The following is a 21,537-nucleotide window of genomic DNA, read 5'->3' as shown; positions in this document are numbered from 1 at the left end:
GAGAAATCAAGAATTTTCTGTCTGAATTCATTAACATTTTCGTTGCTGTTCTTGGTGATGTTCACCGATCGGATGGCAATCCGATCGGATGACCATCCGATCCTTAGCACATTGGTTTGTTAAGTACATAAGAGTCAAGTGTCAGATTGCAATCCGATCGGATTACCATCTGATCCATTGCAAGTCATTAAAAAGGTTGACCTTGTTGACTCTGACTCGATCGGATCACCATCCGATTCACAACACATTGTTCATTCAAGTTTTAAGGTTCAATTGTCGAGTGGCAATCCGAACGGATTGCCATCCAATCCTAAACTCTTCATTTGCTTGTGTCACAGGTTCAAGTGTCGGATCCTCACTCGATCGGATCACCATCCGATACTTTGTTGGTGTCACTCGATCAGATCACCATCCGATTCTCAATACAAATTAGTCAAGTGTGGGAGCCCCACTCGATCGGATCACCATCCGATCCAAAGCATAGTGTCCAAGTGTCGGATCTTCACTCGATCGGATCACCATCCGATTCGCTGTCATCTGATCATTGTTACTCTGTTGACTTTTGTTGACCCACTCGATCGGATACACATCCAATCCAACTGTTTGTTTGTTTAAAATTGATCGTTTGTTTGATCGTTTGCAGGTGATTCAAAGGTGATAAATGAAAAACTTCATGGCTGAAGAGTTTTACAACACGTTCTACAATGCTTTCACATCAGAATCGTCAGAAACTTCAACCGTTACACCGAAAACCATAACAAAAGCAATCAATGATAATATTAAACATGATAACTTCTACAGAACCCATTCAAAACCACTAAAGCTTGAAAGTATTGAAGATTACACATGGTGGAAAGAACGATTCATCAACTGGGCCAAAGCTTACGCACATGAAAGCTGGTTTTGTATGGAGTTTGGTTATGATAGACCTATCAAGGATAAATGCTAAGAAATCCCACTCAAGAGCTTAACCACTGATGACAAGAAAAACTTCTCATATGAGCAGAGAATGATTGCTCTAATCCAATCATCGATTAGAGATGACATTTTTGCATTACTTGAACATGACGGGTCATCAAAATCTGTTTGGGATGCTTTAAGAATTAAGGCTGAGGGGGGTAAACAAATAAAGAAAAATAAAATTGCTTTGTTAAAGAAAGAGTTTGATTTGTTTGATAGTCTAAAAGGAGAGTCGGTGAGGCAAATGATTGAGAGATTTTGCCATTTAAAAATTGAGCTTGATAGGTTTGGAATTGTCAAAACACGTGAGGAAATTATTGATAAAATCATTGAAGCGTTACCACGAGCTAATCAGTGGCAAACATTCGTGTTTATTTTGAAAAATGATGTGTTGTATGAAACAATTACTCTCGTTGTGTTGATTGAAAAGATTGAAACTCATGAACTTGAATTGCAGAAACAGAACAAGATGAGTAGCTCTTCGCATCAACAGAATGTCGGTCTTTACTACAAGGGCAATGTACCTCAGGTGACTGTAAATGAATTACCAAAGACGGCATTCAATGTTGAAAAGACAAAAGAACCACAGAAAAGCTCATCAAGTTACGATCCAGGATATCATTCATCATCAACAACATCAAACTCTGAAGAACCTGAAGAGATTCTCTGTAACATCGCTTTAAAGCTAAAGAAGTGTTCAACGATGAACATCAATGCTGCTAAACAACAATTGAGTCTTCTAGGATCAATTCTGGAATCTTACGAAGATCTGGTAGCTGGGAAAATTGGAAATTCCGAACTGACAAAGGAAGATTACGACCAGATCAATCTAGAAGAGATGGAACTCATTGATCTGAGATGGTGTTTGGCAAGCTGCATTCAAAGAGTTCAGCGGTTCATGGATATCACTGGCAGACAATCAATCTGTGGACCATCAACAAAACTGGGCCTCAACAAATCAAAAGTGACCTGCTTCAAATGTAAGCAAAAGGGTCATTTCAAACGCGAATGCAGAAACTCTGCTATTGAAGAAAGAGCTAATCTGTTTAAAGAAGATTACTATCAAAAGGCGATCTATCACAAGAACAAAGAGGAAACACCAAGGTTGAAACAAATTGAATCCTGAAAAGGAGAAATCAAGAGCTTGTGTTGTGATCCAAGATGATGAAGGGTTTGACTGGAGCGAATTCCTTCCAGAAGATGATATTGTTGATGATCGGTTCACAGCTCATGGCAGAACTATATCATTAAACAAACATCATGCATTCGTTGCTGAGATAAAAGAGAAAACGAGAGAAGAGATTCTGGAAGAGAAAACTTACAGAGAAAGATGTATCGTTGGATACAGAATTGAGGAGATGGAAAAAGAGTATGAAGAAGCAAGAAGCAATAAAAGATGGGACAAGAAGCGAGAGTTTTATGTCAATAGCAATGGTGAACCAGTTGTTCATCCAAAAGAAGTGGTTTTTAATGAAGTTCTTGCGAGTATTACTCAAACATTGAAAAAGACAAGCATTATAAGAAAAAGCTGGATAAAATCATCAGAGATGTCATGACAGCAAGTCTGAAGAGGAGGGATGAAGAAAGAATGAAGAAAAATGTTGATGAGTTGGTGAATGATTTGAAGAAGATAGCTGAAGAAGAGAAAGAAAAGAAAGACGAAGCAGTTAGTGAAAAAGCTGTTACTGGAAAACAGCAGAATGAAGAAGTTCTGAAAAAGATAGGAAAAGATGATAAGAAGGTTGAAAGTTCGATTGAAGTGGATGGTGCTGATGGTGTTGGTGAGGAACAAAAGAAGAGTGAAGCTGATCAGACACAGACAGAAGCGAAAGCCGAAGTGCAAATCACTGAGGTAAAAACTGAATCTGAAATCTTAAAAACTGTTGAACAGTGAAAGAAATTCATGGAAACATGCAGTGCTTGTACTCAAAAAGATGAAAAATTCAGAACAAGAGATCTTGAATTCACTAAAATCGAAGAAGTTTTCAAAAATAAATGCAAAGAGATGTTAGAAAACGAAAAAGTTTTGAAAGATAATGACGAAAAGCTCACACAAAAATGCAAAAGTTTAGAAAAAGAAAATGAAATTTTAAAAGAAAAAGTTTCAAAAATGATAGAAGAGTGTTTGCAAAAAGAAAATGCATTTCAAGAAATGAAAAAGGAATACGATTCAATAAAACTTGCATATCATATCACAAAAGAATCGTATGAAGATGTGAAGAGTCAAATGAAACTTGTTCAATCGAGATTGAAACATTGTTCTTAAACAACTGATACGCTTAAGCGACAGTATGAAATTAAGCAACAAGTTGTAAATTCTTACATTGAAGATGTTGCTAAGCTAAAGCGTAAAATAGCTGATTTAGAACAAGATAACAATAAGTTACACAGTTATCACGCTTCTTCATATGTTCTTGAACGCATTTTCAATCTAAAACCGGATTGTAAAGATTCTGAGCAAAACAAGAAAGGTATTGGCTCAGAGTATCATCAGGTTCCACCACCGTTTGAGGAAAAGTTCACATTCTATGATGACGAGAAGGTGGAAAAAGCTTTCAACATGGTTGATCAATTTCCAGAAAACATTGACGTAACCTATTCCAAATATGATGATTCTAGTGATTCAGAGGTGGTAGGTAAGGTCGTTGAAAGTGTCTTGAAAGAAGACAATTCGGTTGAAACAGGTAAATCTGAATCACAGGATGAAAATGAAGGTAGTTTTCATGAAGGATATCTGAAAAACTCAAAATCTAAGAAATACGCGAATGATGATTCAAAAGGATTGGTTTACACCATGATTGGATCGGACAAATTATTCTCAGATCATGAAGTCCCGATTCAGAATGTGATCTCAGAAAAGATTGACAAAGTTTTCAAAATAATTGAAATTGAAAAATCTGAAATTCCAAAGTTTGCTGGAAAGAGTCACAAAACTTTTTATAACAAATCTGGTTACAAAAAGAAAAACATGAAGGCTGGGTTGGGTTATAAAAGGAAACAGAATTGGAAGAAAAATGAAATGCCAAATTATCAGCAAAAGATGAATTTTGTTCACGGAACAAGTTCCGAAGAAGAGAAAGAACTCCAATTTAGACGACAGTCTAACGAAGAGTTCTATGCTCAAAAGAAAAAGCAACAACAACAGGTGAAAGATGTTTCAAAGAGAACATGTTTCAAATGTGATCAGACAGGACATCTTGCTCGCAAGTGTCCAAATCTAAAACCTGTTGGTGTTGAAACGAAAAATAAGTCTGATGTTGTGAATCAGAAGTCAACCAAGTTTGATTCAAAGCAAACTTGGAAGCCGAAAATGTCAAAGGCTGACTCACAAAAAACATGGAATTCGGTGACACCCAGATTAAGAACAACACAAAGTTGGAAAACAACTGTTGATGCAACAAAACCAAACCAGTTTTGGAAACCGAAAGTTGTTGTTCAAAATCAAATTGTTCAAAATGAATCACGTTTTTATAAAAGAAGTTCTTTAAAAGGTCAAAGCTGGGTGGTTAAGACACAAACTATTTCTGAACAGAAAATTGATTCAATTAAAAAGGATGATGTAAAAGATGAAAAGTTGTTTGTACAAAACGACAAAAATTTTCCGAAATTGAATGAATCATATTGTGTCAAAATGCCTAAGGTCAAACAGACCTGGGCTAACTTGTTCAAGTAATTGAATATAGTGAATGTGCAGGTGCTCCTGAAGACAACTGAATGTCAGCTAGAGGGGTGTCGGAGCAGCCTGGCACGAGGAGAGGAGGCTGCTGGTCTCTGCGTCTGAGAAACAGAGAGTGTTTGTTTCTGTACATAAATAAACCATATTTCAAAACCCTAAAAATTGAAAAATTAAAAAATATATATATATGTTTTTATTTTGTCAAAAATTCAAAAATCCAATGTTAGGATCTGAGTTTGGATTGATTGTGATTTGTGTCTGATTTAAAATGAATAATGAACGAGTAGTGCAGCGAAAATTAAATGGAAGCAAACTTTTCACAATCAAACAGAAGAAATGCTTTCAAACATACATTTTCAACAAAGAACCAAATGCTTAAATTTATTTCAAACTTTTATTACAATTGCATGTATGCTTTGCAAACTCCCCCTCAGCCCGAGCTCAGTAATTTGTTCGTGCAGGAAGAGAATGGTGAATGAGCTTCACAGAACAGTACAGAGCACTGTTCTATTTATAGGCACGAACAAACCACTAAAGCATATAAGCTGACGTCACCATGAAAGTGACATCTAACCTCCTAACAAACTCTAACCTCTGATCTATACACCCTCTGCTATGCTAACTACTGATATTACATTACATTACATAAAGTAAACAAAACTACTGCTGCATCCTTCCACTGCTGTGAACCCAGCAGTACTTGTCATGATCAGCAGTGCTTGACTCAAGGCAGTAGATTGGGCAGCAGGGCTTTAGCTATTCATCAGTCTTTGACTTGAACAGTAGTTGTAGGTCAGCAGTTTGTATGATCAGTAGATAGGAGATTAGCAGATGTTGAAACCACTTTCAAGGGGAGAGACTTATATGCATAACATCTGCTTATTCTGGATCCACTGCTCTGATCCAGTTTTGGCTTTAATTATCTATTCCTTTGGCAGGGTTCAATCTCAACAATCTCCCCCTGGAACAGATAATGCCAAAACTCTCCATTATTGGTAGATCTTTATTGCCTCATCAGCAGTTCCCTTATTTGCCCTTTGAGTTGTAATTCAAAGGTTAAGGCATCTGTGTCATCATCATCCCTACTAAGTGGAAGATCAAGGAGATCCTACAAATCTTCAAGACTCAGGCTAAGAGCTTGTTCCCTTGTTAATTTCTTCACTTCTCCACTAGACTTGAACACTGTCAGTACGTGGGTCCGTTTATCAGTTTTCCACTTTGGTACTTTTGAGCCTGGTGGGTTTCTTGGGAGATTTTTATTGGATGAGGAGTTTGGTGATGCAGACCTATTCATGACTGTCTGAACAGTGCTTGCAGATTTTTCCAATCCATATTCTTCTTTAATCATTATCTTAATGCCCTCTTTTACAAGAGCAACACCATCCATTAGTTCTTGGATTGTTTCAGCACCCATCTGGTTTTAATTCCTTCTTTTGTAGATGCCAGCAGCAGCTGGAGTAGTGGTTCTTTTGACATGCAGCTTTGGTGGTCTTGTTGAGACCCCTGCTTTGGAATAGTCAGGCTTTTGTGGAACTGTTGGATCTTTCTTCCTAAAGTTCCTCCAACTTTTTGTAGGTGGCCCTGACCCCATCTTCTCCCCACTTTGAGATAGAATACTTTGACCCATAATCAGCTGCTATCAGCTCCTCTTTCATTCTCTTCAACTCTAAAGCTTTGTCAGGTTCAAACTGTTTGAATTTTTCAGGAGGAGTCTGCTTGACCTTATTTTTAATCATTTCTTGAATCCTGGCTGCCTCACTTTCAAGCTCAGGAATGGTCCAGTTTTTGTACATGTGTTTCTCCCCCTTGTATTTCTTGGTTGCCATGATGCTTTCAATGTAGTCTTTTCTTAGAGTTTCATCTGCTCTCTCTGAGATTTGTTGACATACATTCTTTGCAAATTGCTCTAAGGATCTGACTTGTGTGAGCAAGAATTGGTAATTCTACTGAATTTCTCTATCAGATTTTCCTTGAGCATTTCTTTTTGAGATATCCTCTACTTGTTTGGCTTTGACTTTTAAATATTCTTCAATATTGTTTGGCCTTGGATATCCTTTAACTGATGGCAAACTCCTTTTAGCAGGGTCATCTTCATAGTAAAAAGATTTAATTTCTTCTCTGACTGTTATAAGTTCAAGAGGAAACTGAACACCTGCAGGAGGTAAAAGCTTGAGAATTTGAGCTGAAGAGAGAGGAATGGGATTTGGAATTGTGACAAGTACTTGAGATTTTGAAGATGTTGGTGGTGGTGATGGAGAATCATCATCTGGTATGATTATCCTTCTCCTTTTTATTTTAGAAGAGGCAGATGATGTTTTGGGTGGAACAGTGGTGGTGATTTGATTGTCAGTGGTTTGTGATTGACTAACAGTTGTTGAAACAACTGGTGTTTCAACCACTGTTGTCATTACAGCAGATGTTGTAACATCTGTTGTCTTCTGCTTTTTGGCAGGAGGTGATGGTGGTGGTGGTAAGACAGTGGTAGTGGTGTGTGTTGAAGTGATAGCAGATGTTGAAACAACTGGAGTATCAACAGACGTTGATACAGCAGAAGTTACAATAACTGTTTGGGTGGAGGTTTGATGTTGGGGGCTTTTGGACGGTGGTTTTGGAGTATGCTTTGTGAGTCTGGATGGTGTGGACTTGGGTTCCCTTACTTTTCTAGTAGGATTTCTTTTTGGCACAGGATTTTGAACATCTTTTAGCCCAGAACAACCCTGCGCATTCAGCTCCATGTAAGCTCTTTTCTCCTCATTCCACCTTGACATATCCTTTGCCGCTCTATCCCTTTTTACACTTAATACTCCTTCATCAAGTGCATTTTGGGTAACATCAACCTTCTTCCTACCATCTGGCAAGGGGATTTTTCTGAGCATTGCATCCTTTTCTGGCTCAACATACAGACCATCATCAATCCCCTTCTTCCTCCACTCCTGAATTTACTCCCCCTTTTTGGCATTATCTGGAGGAAGTTGATCAATAAAGAGAATAGTTGGAGGAGCAGTGCCAGTGGTTGTCAATAGATGGGCCTTTATAGCCTTGATGTCAACTTGTGTATTTCTGAACCTAGACTCCATTGTGTTTCTCAGCTCTTGGACATGTTTTTCATGTTGCTGATCTGCCATCTATTTTTGTTGTTGGAGAAAAGGTTGAAAAAGGTTCCATAGCTCATTTGTAGCATCTGCTGGTGGTGGAGCAGGTTCTTGAGGTGGAACAGCAGTGGGTTGTACCATTTGAACTGTCAACAACTGATGCATCATTTCTTTGATTTCTGCAACAGAGGTATCCAGTTTTTCAACTCTTGCCGTCAATTCCCGGTACTTTAAACCATCACCCAATTTAATGGGATCATCTGATTTCCCACTAGCAGTGGTTTCATCAGAGGTTGAGGTAGGGAGTGTACTCCAAACATCAACAACTGATGCCCCTTTTTCTTGGTACTGGGGTCTTCTTCCTTCAACACTTGATAATCTTTTGATGGAACCAGTGGTCAAAACAACCTCACTAACAGATATCAGAGGTGTTATAAAAGGAATTGCCTCCAAGGAAGTCTTATTGATGTAACCACTGTCCAAGTGTAAACCAGTGGGTTCAACACTTGTAGTGGCTGCTTCACTTGGAATACCACCAAGAGTTACTTGTAACTCAAGGGGTATAACCTCCTCAGGTTGTGTTGGCGGGTTAGCAAAGATTAATGCATCAGGCCTAGTCTTTTGTTGAGGCATATTCTCAAGAACAGGTGATTGAGAAGGACTGGTTTGTGCCTGGTTCAAATCAATTGCATCCAACAAGATTTTTGTATTTGGTGGAATTGTGGATGTGAGGGCAGGTATAGACAGAGAATTTGCCCCGGGAAATGGGCTGTGGATGATGGAAACAAGTGCTTCCAGAGCATCATGATGTGATGTCCCTATTTGTACAACCTGTTCTTTTTTAGAAGAAGCAGGAGGAGTTTCAGCCATGGTTTGAGATATTTTTACCAACTGCTGTGAGGAAGTAGCAGCAGTGGTTTCTTGTGACTTTTGTTTTGTCACAGGCAGTTGCTCTGGTATCTCATCCTCCAGAGTTACCTTTTTGGTAGGTTTTGGGGGTTTTTGAGTTTTCTTTTTCTCTGGCTTTTTGGTGATTATAGGTGTGGGTTTCAAAGCAGTTGTTTTGCTACCTTGATCACCTTGAGCAGTGGGCTCAGCAGCAGATACCTGAGGAGCAGTGTTTGCTGCTAAATTCTGCTCAGGCACCTCTGCTTGTGTTTTGCAAGGTGTTGACATTCTTGTAAAAGTTTCAGTAGTTAAGCTGTGCATTTGGAAAAATTCACCTTGGTTTATTACAGAAATATCATCCTTACTGAATTTCTTTTCAAAATAATAGCTTAGAAATCTTGGAAACAGTAAGAATGATTTTGTTTCAACATTTTTAACCAAATCATTGAAGATTTCCTTGGAATAGTTAAAATTTTCTTCTTGTAGAATAGCATATCCCAAGTTTTGAATCTTCAATGGTATTTCATTAAAAGAAGTGGTTTTATTTGAAACACACATAAGGAGGGTATGGAATAAAAACCTTGTTGCAGGAGGGAAGAAACCTTTTTGTAAGGTATCCATCTTCATCATTGTGTCTGCATACCCTCTTTCAATAAAGTCAATTTTTAACTCATTTTTAGGAAAAGAATTTTTACCTTCCTGATCATCGAGCTGAGAGACCTCTGATATGCATTGTGGTGTTATTTGGACTACTTTTCCCTGTAGAGAAGAGTTAATGGCTATGACATCTTCGCCTTGTTTGTCAAGGGTACAATTCTTCCAAAACTCTCTCTGGGGTTGCAGGTAGATGGGAGCATCTGCTGTAAGCAAAGTTTTGTTCTTTGACGCAGTGATTATATCGAGGATGGAATCGAAGGTATCTATGGTGTCGGGTTTTGTGAGAAGACCCAGAAGATTATGAGAGGGTTTGTGTGGAATTTCTATGGGTGTAGACTTTTGAGAGGCCCCTTTTGAAGATGAGGTGGATTTTGCGGAGGACTTCAATTTAGTCATTTTGAAGAAGGCAATCGAAGAAATTTGCGAAGAAATTTAATGGAGAGTGATGGAAACTGCTTTGAGAAGAGAATTTTTATGAATTCAATTCGACAAGAAGAACCCTGTGTGGGGTTTGAAAGGGGGTTTTATGGAGAAAAAGTGAATGCTGACGTGGTAGCGGTTACAAAAGGACTGACCACTATGTACTGTCCACGTACCATCCCCTGATGAAATGAAGGACAATACTTTTATGAAAATTACTGATGAAGGCAGTGGATGTAACGGTACTGAAGGCAGTGGTTGATTTTTGCTATCAGAGGATAGCTCATCAGTGGATACAACACTGCTTTTGAACAACAGTGTTTATCAAAGGAATGAGAGAGCAGGGGATGATTTTTAGTAATGGACAGACTTTTGAAGTCATCAGTGGTTATGGCAGACTTTTAAGGATTTTAATGAAAACTTCATTTTTAGCTATTTTTAAGGATGGAATTTTGATTTTCTGAAAACATTTTAATGCTTTTGTTCATAGAAAAACAGGATTTTACCTGTTATTCCATGTTTAGCATGCCAATCCTAGAGATCAAGCTTTCAAAGGTGGATGTGTCTAATGCTTTGGTTAGCACATCTGCCAGCTGATCCTTAGTTGGAACATGATGCAGAGAAATCAAACCTTTTTCATAGCAATCCCTCACAAAGTGATGTTTGATGTCAATGTGTTTGGTGGTTGAATGAGAAACTGGATTTTTGATGATATTTTCTGCTGCCTGGCTGTCCAACATGAGTGGTGTCTTCAAGGCAGTGATACCAAAATCCAGCAACTGATTTTGAAGCCAGAGCAGTTGGGCTGTACAGCTTGCAGCAGCTATATATTCTGCCTCAGCAGTGGATATGGAAACAGCTGCTTGCTTTTTTGCTTTACCAAGATACTAAGCAATTGCCTAGGAATTGGCACCCTCCTGAAGTGGACTTCCTTGTCTTGTCACATCCAGCAAAGTCACTATCTGAGAAACCTGAAAGCTCAATTTTACCATCAGCTGGATACCAGATACCAAGTGTGGGAGCACCTTTGAGGTATCTGAATATCCTTTTTACAGCAATAAGGTTTGACTTTCTATGGGCTGATTGGGATCTTGCACAGACACATGTTGCAAACATGATGTCTGGTCTAGATGCAGTTAGGTACAATAAAGACCCAATCATGCTTCTATATAAGGTCTGATCAACCAATTCATCCTTCTCATCAGACATGACTAGTTTATTGGTTGCAATGGGTGTACTGCATGGCTTACAATCATCCATATCAAATTTCGTTAAAAGTTCTTTGGCATATTTTCCTTGATGGATGAAAGTGGCATTGTGTAGTTGTTTTACTTGGAGTCCAAGAAAACACTGGAGTTCACCCATTGCACTCATTTCAAACTCAGCTGTCATGAGTTGCCTAAACTCTTCACACATTTTGTTACATGTGCTTCCAAAAATGATGTCATCCACATAAATTTGGACAACCATCAAGTCCTTCCCTCTCCATTTTAAAAACAGTGTTTTATCAATTCTGCCTCTGGTGAAACCAATGGAAAGTAGAAAGGTGGAAAGAGTTTCATACCAGGCGCTTGGTGCTTGTTTCAGGCCATACAAAGCTTTATTCAGCTTGTAGACATGATTTGGATTAAATGGATCCTCAAAGCCTAGAGGTTGACAAACATAAACCTCTTCTTGAATCTTACCATAGAGGAATGCACATTTTATGTCCATTTGATACACCTTGATGTTGTGGTTGACAGCAAAGGCCAGAAAAAGTCTGATAGCTTCAAGTCTTGCTACAGGGGCAAATGTTTCATCATAGCCAATGCCCTCTTCTTGTCTATAACCTTGAACCACAAGCCTGGCTTTATTCTTGACAACAATGCCCCTTTCATCAGTTTTGTTTTTGAAGACCCACTTTGTGCCAATAGGACTTACACCCTCTGGCAGTGGTACAAGCTCCCATACTTGTTGTCTTTTAAACTGTTGGAGCTCCTCTTGCATGGCTTCTACCCAGCTGTTCTCTTTTAGTGCCTCTTGGTACTTGACTGGCTGATGGAGTGATGGAAAACTAGCAAAAAGACAAATGTTTTGGGATTGACTTCTTGTGAGCACCCCTTCATTGATGTTGCCAATAATTTGATCTGTTGGATGAGATTTCAAGAAGATTAACTCTCCCTGGTACGGAACAATGGCATTTTGTGGTGAAGGCTGCAGATTTGAATCATCTGAGCTAGCCACTGCTGGTGACTTTGATGATCCAGTAGTGGCTTCAAAAGGTGGTGGAATAGGAGGTAAAGGTGTGGACACATGCTGACTTTGATCCACTGTTTGAGGACTTTTATCAACAGTGTTTGATGATGTGGAAGCGGGGGTTAATGGGCTACTTTGGTCAACAACTGTTGAGGTAGCAGTGGTTGAGCTTTGACAGCTATTTTGAACATCTGCTGCTCTTCCCATTTTGACAGACTTTTGAGGGATGATGATTTCATACCCATAGTCTGGTGTTGAATCCTCTGATGGACCTGCACTGAATCTGCAAGCATGGTTCTGGCAGCCTCAATCAAAGTTATGTTCTTTCTTTCAACAACCCTGTTTTGCTCTGGTGTTCTAGGGATGCTGTACTGCCTTACAATCCCTTTCTTCACACAGAAGGCATCCAACTCCTTATTTTTGAATTCTGTGCCATTGTCACTCCTGAAGACTTTCACTGGAAGGTCAAATTGCTTTTCAACCTATGTCACAAAGTCTTGCAAAATGCCTGCAGTCTCATCTTTTGAGTGTAAAAAGAAAGTCCATGTAAACCTAGAGAAGTCATCAATAATAACCAAACAATATCTCTTCTTTTTGAGACTCATGACTTGAACTGGGCCAAACAAATCCATGTGCAGCATTTGTAGACACTGGGTTGTTTTGGACTCTTCAATGGACTTAAAGGAGCTTTTATGTTGTTTACCTTTTAAACAAGAAACACAATGCTCAGGACATGAAAACAGTTTTTGTGGTGGGCCTCTTACTAGACCAATTTTTGAAATTTCAGTGATTGTCTTGAGATTTGTGTGCCCCAGTCTCCTGTGGCAAAGTTCTGTCTCTTTGTTAGAGGCAGCTGAGAACAGACAGGCATCAGTTCTGGGACACTCTTTTGACATATCAACAACATAAACATTGCCACTTCTTTGAGCAACAAGTTTTGTTTTTCCAGATTTTATTATTGCTTCAATCTTTTCAACCATTTCTGGTCCAACAATCCTACAACACTCCTTTGTGAAGAATAACCCATACCCCTTATCACTCATTTGTGAGACACTCAGGAGGTTGAATTTCAGATTGTCTATCAGATTGACATTTTCAAATTTTACATTTCCAGATTGAACTGTACCAGACCCCAGAACCTTTCCTTTACTATTATTCCCAAAGGATATATCACCCCCTCCATGGATTTTGAAATCTTTGAGTAGGGCTTTACATCCTGTCATGTGCCTGGAGCCTCCACTATCTACATACCAAAGACTATCTAAGCATGCAGAAGCTCCCTTGGCAGCAGCCATCATGGCACAATTACATTGATGATCACCTTCTTCATCAGCTCTCCCTTCTTCCTCACCAGCTTTCTTCACTTCTTCTTTCTCTTTATCTTCTTTGGACCAAGGGTCAGACAGTGGTTCAATCAGGGTTTCTGAATTTTCTCCCAGCAGTAGTTCACCAGCAACTGCAGTAACCACTGCTTCAGCAACTTCATCCACTGTTTCAGCACTTAGCTATTCACCTTCAGTTTCTACCCCTTCTGGTATTGACTCTAATGCCATCAAACAAAAGTTATTATCAAAAGTAACATTAGAAGCATAGAGAGCGAAATTTTCATCCCCAAGTTCATCAGGCATGCTACTCCAATCAACAAAGCCTTGTGTGAAAAAGCTTTGCTGATCTGGTTGTGCCACTGTTGGAGCAGCTTGTTGAGGTGCAACAGGTTGCACCTGTGCCTGAGGAACAGGGCCTGAACATACTGAATTTGTGGAACAGTGGTTTGAACATAATGCACAGGCACAGGGGTTGCAGCATAGTGAGCAGTGTTAACATGTGCTGCAGGGGTATATTGGGTATAGTGCACAGTGTTTTGTTGTTGTGGTCTAGGGCTTGAGCTAGGATGAGTAATTATTGGACCAGTGGTTTGACTCCTACATTCCCTAGCAAAATGACCTAGCCTATTACACTTGTAACACTTAATTTTTGACTTATCCAACCCCACCCTTAAATTCCCATGAGGCCCTGGGAATTTTCTCCCTGTTCCTTTGTAGAATTTGCTTGTTCTAACACTAAGCAAAGCCAATTGATGCAAAATGTCCATCTCTTCTAAGTCAGTGGGATCAAAATGTTGCAAATCATTGAGTTCAAAGCACAAGTTATCTGACATCTGGTTTTCACTATTTGCAGTGAAAGCATAATTTGCATAGTGAGGATCAGAGTTGTTAAAACCAGCAGTTATGTCAATAAAATGATCAAAACTCTGATCCTTATTGCTGCTACCAGATTCTTCCTGACCAAAAAGAGCTGTGCTGCCAAATGAATAGTCATCTGCAACCTTTCCAGACTCTTGCAACCTCCTTTTCTGGTTTATCTCCCTTTCATAGGTCAGGAGTCTACCATGGAGTTGGGTCAGGGTCAGATCCTTGAACTCAGTTGAATTTCTAGTAACAAATGCAATTGTGTCCCATTTTTCAGGTAGTGATCTAAGAAATCTGCTAGTTTGAGTTGCATTTGAAAATGTAACTTTAACAAGCCTTTGTTCACTAATGAGACAACTAAAACGCTCAAACTGTTGGGTTAAGGATTCCCCCTTGATGTGACAAAATGTTTCATACTACTGATTCAGAATTTCCCTTTTGTTTTCAATAACCTCTTCTGTTCCCCCAAATTCCTTCAATACATCCCACAATTCTTTGGCACTGTTACAATGTAACAGTCCAGCATAGATTTCATTGGGTAATGCAGAAGCTATGATGCTAAATGCTTTGGCATCGAGTTCGAACTTTTGAAAATCAGTTTCAGTATAGTTTTCAGTTGGTTTAGGAACGAACTTCTTTGTATCCTCATCACTTGGCACCATAGGAACATGGGGACCAAAGACAACAGACCTCCAACATCCAGTATTCTGTTGGGCAAGGATGTGACCCATCTTTCTCTCCCAGATGTTGTATTCATTACGTTTAAGCATAGGTGGTTTGAAAAGAGAGCCAATGTTATTCTTATCATCTTGCGATTGTGACGTCATCCTGGTTGTTTTACAGGTACTTTTTAATCAACTTTAATGGTGATTAAACCTTGCTCTGTTTTTCAACAAAATGAACAAACTATCAGTATCAACGATTGTGAGCTGAACTATTTATGTCAAAATGATTGTTAAATCAAATTTGACTGTCCAAGCTCTGATACCAATAGTTAGGATCTGAGTTTGAATTGATTGTGATTTGTGTTTGATTTAAAATGAATAATGAACGAGTAGTGCAGCGGAAATTAAATGGAAGCAAACTTTTCACAGTCAAACAGAAGAAATGCTTTCAAACATACATTTTCAACAAAGAACCAAATACTTAAATTTATTTCGAACTTTGATTACAATTGGATGTATGCTTTGCAAACTCCCCCCAGCCTGAGCTCAGCAATTTGTTCATGCAGGAAGAAAATGGTGAATGAGCTGAACAGAACAGTACAGAGCACTGTTCTATTTATAGGCACGAACAAACCACTGAAGCATCTAAGCTGACGTCACCTTGAAAGTGACATATAACCTCCTAACAAACTCTAACCTCTGATCTATACACCCTCTGCTATGCTAACTACTGATATTATATTACATTACATAAAGTAAACAAAACTACTGTTGCATCCTTCCACTACTGTGAACCCAGCAGTACTTGTCATGATCAGCAGTGCTTGACTCAAGGCAGTAGATTGGGCAGCAGGGCTTTAGCTCTTCATCAGTCTTTGACTTGAACAGTAGTTGTAGGTCAGCAGTTTGTATGATCAGTAGATAGGAGGTTAGCAGATGTTGAAACCACTTTCAAGGGGAGAGACTTGTATGCAAAACATCTGCTTATTCTGGATCCACTGCTCTGATCCAGTTTTGGCTTTAATTATCTGTTCCTTTGGCAGGGTTCAATCCCATCATCCAAGAATATGTTGAGTGAATATGCCGAAACCCTCACGGAGGAACAAACATGATTAGTGTCACAAGATTGAAAAACGGTTTTCAAACTGTAAAATATCAATGTGTTGTAAATCATGGGGGTAATTACTGCTTTACATGTTATATTTTCTGCAAAACAGAGCATGAGATGCAGAAAATGGATGGCAAGACAAAGCTATCTACATCGGTTATCAAATTTTCTTTAAATGTTTTGAATTTTTCGGGGAGTGAGAGTCGTTGTCAGAAAATCCAAAAACATTAGAAAATTTGAAAAAGCCAAAAACATGATAAAATTCAAAATGAGTTTTGTGTAAAAAGAGGAAATGATAGTACATCAGTTAGACAATCACAGTATGCTAAAGAAATGGAAAGTCAAATGTGATAAACGGTCTCACTGATGATATAACAGTAAGTTTTTACATGCTTAGTAGATTGTTTTCGAGATATAAACCTAAATATCATATACTTACTTATCTCGTGGGGAACATCTCTCAGATATATGGGTAACCCCCGAAATCTTGTTTGAGAGATTGCCTGATTCTGAGATACTAGGTCTTTATACTGTTTGATATCTAGGGTATTATACCTGGTCTTCTGATATTGCGAAAGCAATGGCCAAGACATTGTATAATACTTTAAGCGCTTTTAAAGCTTACCCTGTTTACAAAAAAAATGAAAAATATCGAAAGATATGAATCAATTGCAGTTGAAGAAAAGATTCTCTAAAGGGAACACACCTAAAGTCGAGCCTTCATCTCTTTGACTGGACGAAAGTTCATACCTGAGCTCTCAAGGTCTCGCACGAACCCAGAGTACAGATATCAAATTGGTATACTCACCTGTAAGACTGAATCTAGGGAATTTTGATATGGGAGTATATTCTGAGGTGGGACACGCAAATAAGTTAAGTCCTTAAAACACTAATCTCATATCTTGAATCAATTGAACTTTGTGTGAAAATTTAAGTGGATCAGTATACTGACAATCTAAGTGAATTGTTTAGAACTTAAAGTGTTTTAAATCTCAACGGTGCTAGTGATTTGTCATAAACTGATATGATCCTCTGACACGAACTCAAACAAAAATATTGTCTGTAAATATTTCTTTATTGCTTCACATTTCAGAAAATTCCAAAAAGGTTTTGAGTCTGCTTTATTTTCGACAACCGATGTCTGAGAAGCTGAGTTTCAAAATCTAAGTATGCTGATCATGTTTGTGAAAATAAACAAGTTCAGTAATTTGAAACTTGAAGTTTTTAAATCAAAAATCAAAAATAGTTTGAAATCTCCAAGGTCATTAAGTTGGACTTGGATGATTAATTGTGAGGGATTTGGATGCTTAAATTGTTAAAATCTGTTGTAAAGAGCTAGGTTCCAATATTGGATACTTAATTCTGCCAAATCTATAAAGAATGTTGATAGGGGGAGAGAATCAAGTAATCCTAGATATATTCATACTATTATATTTTAGAGCTAGGATCTTGATTAAAAGTTGTTAAGAGCCAGGTCACGATTCCTGGATAATCGAAAAAGCTTTCACTGTCTTATATTTGAAATGTTTTTATGCTAAGAGAGCCAGGTTTTTCAATCCTGGATATTCAAAACATTTTCACTTATAAATGTTTGAGAGCTGCAGATGCTGTTCCAGATTACGATCCCAATAGCAGAGTCTAAGGGGGAGTCTGAAGACGAGCTCAACGCAAGGGGGAGCGTGCATTCAAGGAGCCAGGTAACTATCCTGGAGGAGCTTGTATCCGAAAAGCCAGGTGTTGATCCCAAAAGCACGGAAGCTTGATGAAAGGGGGAGCCTGAAGGAAGAGTTTACTAAAAGGGGAGCTGAAGCTGAAGACAGATCCACGGGGATTCTGTTCGAGAAAGAGGGAGTTTGTGTTTGCTAAAGACGTCAAACCTTCAAGAAGGCTAAGAGAGAGAGAAAGACAAGACGCTACGAGATTGACTGCGGCAATATCCAAGGGGGAGTCTGTTAGTGCAGTAATGTCTATCGCCTTTGTCAATTGAGTTTGTAGCTAGTTTTAGTGGAAAACTTGATTATATTGTAATATTAGATAGAAAAGGGCAAGGTGGCATTTTGGTAATTAATGAGAACTCTCATTAATTCCATGGCCTATAAATAGGAACGTTGTGCCTTTAGATTAGAACTTTTGCCATTTTGCACTTTGGAGGGCTATAGTGTTGGAGAGAGAAGCTAGAGAGAGAAAGTGTTGTGTACGTGATTCAGGTGCTGTACGTTTTCAGATCATTGAATAGAATCACAGTTATATTTACATCTTGTGTTCGGTCCACGCACGTGTACGGATTCCGCACGTCACATGTGTCTTACGCAATCGTTCCGGAGTCGAAAACCGATCCTACATTCTGTCTAAGGCTAGAGTGTTCGTACAAATCCACATAATCGGACTAGTCACTCTTACCTGGGAACTCTTGGGTTGAGTGTCCACTTATTGGCTAAGCAGGTCTTCACGATACATTATATTGACCCATTTACTTTGATTAGTCACTGCGTGTCATTTGTTTGTTCGAGGTAACGAACGAATGATCGCCTTCCTTATATTTTGTCAATGTTTTCAATACCTCTTTTGTTTATCCAATTATCGATCTCACTCGTTTCTCATGTTTCCTTGTTCTTTTTAGAATATGCCACCTAGACGTGATCTCGAACAGGATGCTGCAATCGCAGCCCTTGTTGCTCAGCAAATCGCTGCTGTGCTTCCGAACCTAGTAACTCAGATCAATCAAGCGAACAACAACAACAACAATGCTCTGTGTAGTTTCAAAACGTTTAATTCGGCTAAACCATTGAAGTTTTCTGGGTCTCAAGGAGCAACTGCGCTCCTACAATGGTTCGAGAGTTTGGGAAGCACCTTCAGACATGTACAATGTCCGAATGAGCGTAAGGTTGAGTTTGCGTCAAGTGTCTTTGAGAAACGTGCTCTTACATGGTTGAATGGTGTGATGCGTGATATGGGTGCCGATGTGGCAATGGCACAAACTTGGGAAGAGCTTCGAGCTCTCATGATGAAAGAGTTTTGTCCCCGTCACGAGATTAGGGCTTTGGAACGAGAATTTGACGATTTGAAACAAGATGGGGGAGAACATCGTGCGTATACAGATCGTTATGAGGAGCTGAGTTTGTTATGTCCTACTATGGTTACCCCGTTGGAAAAAGCGATTGAGAGGTATACCGATGGTCTACCCGATTCTGTGCAAGACATTGTGACTGGTAGTAATCCTACCACTGTTCGTCAAGCAATCGAACTGGCTGCTACTCTGACTGAGTCACAAGTCAGAAAAGGTAAACTGGCCCGCAAGGGTGATAAGAAGCAGTTGACCGATACCGTTCAAGACAAGGGGAAATGTAAGGGTATGGGTAAGAAAGGCGAGTCTTCTAGGAGGTCGAGGAAGCGAAAGGCTTCCCAAAATTTTGCTGTTACTGCACAGAATGCTCAGAACCCACCAGCACAACCTCCTGCGAAGAAACAATATGCTGGTACCGCACCTCACTGCAATAGGTGCAATGGTCACCATACGACCCAACAGGCTTGTAAACAGTGCACTACTTGCGGTAAACTTGGGCACACAACCAACATCTGTCGATTGGGTCATAACCAAGCTGCTCAGAATCCAGCACAGGTTCAGGGAAATGCTGCTAGATTCCCACCTGGTTCATGTTACAACTGCGGTGAAATGTGTCATTTCCAAAACAATTGTCCAAGGCTTGCAAATCCGAACGCGAACGCCAATGTGAATGCTAATCCCGCTCGTGGACGAGCATACAATTTGAACGCTAACGAGGCACGGGCTGACAACGAGGTTGTTAATGGTACGTTCCTTGTTAACCAACGACCTGCATCTGTTCTTTTCGATTCTGGTGCCGATAGAAGTTTTGTATCATTGTCATTTGAGCCTTTGCTTGTGATACCTAGAACTAAACTGAGGAAACCCTTATTGGTCGAAGTTGCTACAGGTAAACCTCTTGTACTCGATTCTGTTATTCGCGATTGTCAATTGAACCTCGATAACCATCTTTTTCCTATTGACCTCACATTGATGCAACTTGGAAGTTTCGATATTATCGTGGGGTTGGATTGGTTAACTAGACATCATGCTGAGGTGGTTTGTTTCGATAAGATTGTTCGTATTCCTCTTTCGTCTGGTGAAGTCCTAGAGATTCGTGGCGAGAAACCATCTGGTGGATTGAAACTTATGTCGTGTACGAAAGCCCAAAGTTATTTACGAAAAGGATATGTTGCTTTTTCTGGCACATGTCACCGAGGAAAAAGGCAAGAACAAGTGTATTCAAGATATTCCGATTGTTCGAGACTTTCCAGATGTGTTTCCTGATGAACTGCCTGGTTTGCCTGCAGTTCGTCAAGTCGAATTTCATATTTGTCACACCCCCAAAATACCCCATGCGGAAACCCCCGCGAGGCATGTGACGTACCAGGATCTAGCCACCAATCACATTGAACTCATAATAATATTTCAAAATAAAACTTTCATTTATTAAAGTAAGCGATACAAAACATTATTTACTATTCAACGGAAGCATATTACAACAGTTAAGATTTTCATAACCCAAGTGTATAAAAGCTATTAGACATGTCTCGCGATTCCATACAACCGGCCCATAACCACTCCAGCATCCCAGACAGCAAGTTCCAATGACGTGTACCTATAAGCCTGCAAGCATGCAGAAAAACGTGTATCAGACAACGCTGGTGAGTTCAAAGTTTTGTTATCGTGTTTAGATACCAGTTACCGGATTAAAACGTTTCACAGATTCGATGTTGTTAATCACATGCTTACCGCCGATGGCTCCAAATTATTTTCCCTAAACCCCATTGCCTCTACCAAAGCAATGGTCAAGATGGGGGTCATTAGTTCACTCCCGACCTCCTCGATGCGGTGTGAGGGTGCCAAACCTAAATAGCGCTATTAACTAATACCCTGTTGCCCTACAAGCAACAATCGGTAGGAGGAACTTGAGTGATAGATATAGACGTGTATTAACCAACAACCCAGGTTTAACATTCCAGTCAAACCCAATACCCGACATTCCTCCCCGGAACACATGCTTGGAAAAGAGCAGTGAACTCACCTGAGATTGCTCGGTATGTTATATTACTTTGTTTCACGTTGATCAACCTAGTCCTGGTACGATTATCATTATAATCAGTTCACGTACACTTAAATCACATAATCAACACCTTGCATATTATGCATATAATCTCATGATACACCCTAGTTATTCTGTGCACGTAATGGTTCATAACACACATTCATGTTCCCAATTATCAACTTAGTACGTCATGACATTCATCACATATCATGTTACAATAACTGTTTGGGGTTACGTATAACACATCAATCACATATCCTTCGTTCACATTACACAAGTAGCGTATCAGTAAAACACATAGCCATACTTATTCTAATCATCAATACACAATTAGCAGGTCGTGTGGGTTTCATAAACAATAACTCAGTCAACACGTAACTAAATACTCACATCAAACACAGTTCATGCTATATCAATTGTTCTTGTTAAGATAGTTCTCAGATGGTATCCAACGAAAGATCATATTTCGTCGAGATCAGACATGGCGAAACTCTTATGTTTCATCGAGTTATAGTCATGGCGAAACTCTTAGGTTTCGT

General features: G+C 39.3%; 1 protein-coding gene across 1 annotated transcript; it reads left to right on the top strand.

The window, feature by feature from the left end:
- The first annotated feature begins 2,512 nt into the window (after nt 1-2,512).
- LOC110869607 lies at nt 2,513-19,813 on the top strand. The gene is made up of 5 exons (XM_022118848.1): nt 2,513-2,812; nt 17,495-17,587; nt 18,511-18,689; nt 19,104-19,699; nt 19,803-19,813. The coding sequence occupies exons 1-5, from the start codon at nt 2,513-2,515 to the stop codon at nt 19,811-19,813; spliced, it is 1,179 nt and encodes a 392-aa protein (XP_021974540.1).
- The last annotated feature ends 1,724 nt before the right edge of the window (nt 19,814-21,537 follow it).

This window comes from Helianthus annuus, chromosome 13, assembly GCF_002127325.2.
Source record: "Helianthus annuus cultivar XRQ/B chromosome 13, HanXRQr2.0-SUNRISE, whole genome shotgun sequence".
Lineage (NCBI taxonomy): Eukaryota > Viridiplantae > Streptophyta > Magnoliopsida > Asterales > Asteraceae > Helianthus > Helianthus annuus.
This window is presented reverse-complemented; position numbering and strand designations above follow the sequence as displayed.

Bases quoted from the DNA above. Each gene is read 5' to 3' on its own strand.
- LOC110869607 (XM_022118848.1), top strand. From the start codon at position 2,513: ATGACAGCAAGTCTGAAGAGGAGGGATGAAGAAAGAATGAAGAAAAAT. The intron at 2,813-17,494 runs GTAAAAACTGAA...TGAGAGCTGCAG, and splicing joins CCGAAGTGCAAATCACTGAG to ATGCTGTTCCAGATTACGAT. The intron at 18,690-19,103 runs GTCTCAAGGAGC...TGTGACTGGTAG, and splicing joins AAACCATTGAAGTTTTCTGG to TAATCCTACCACTGTTCGTC.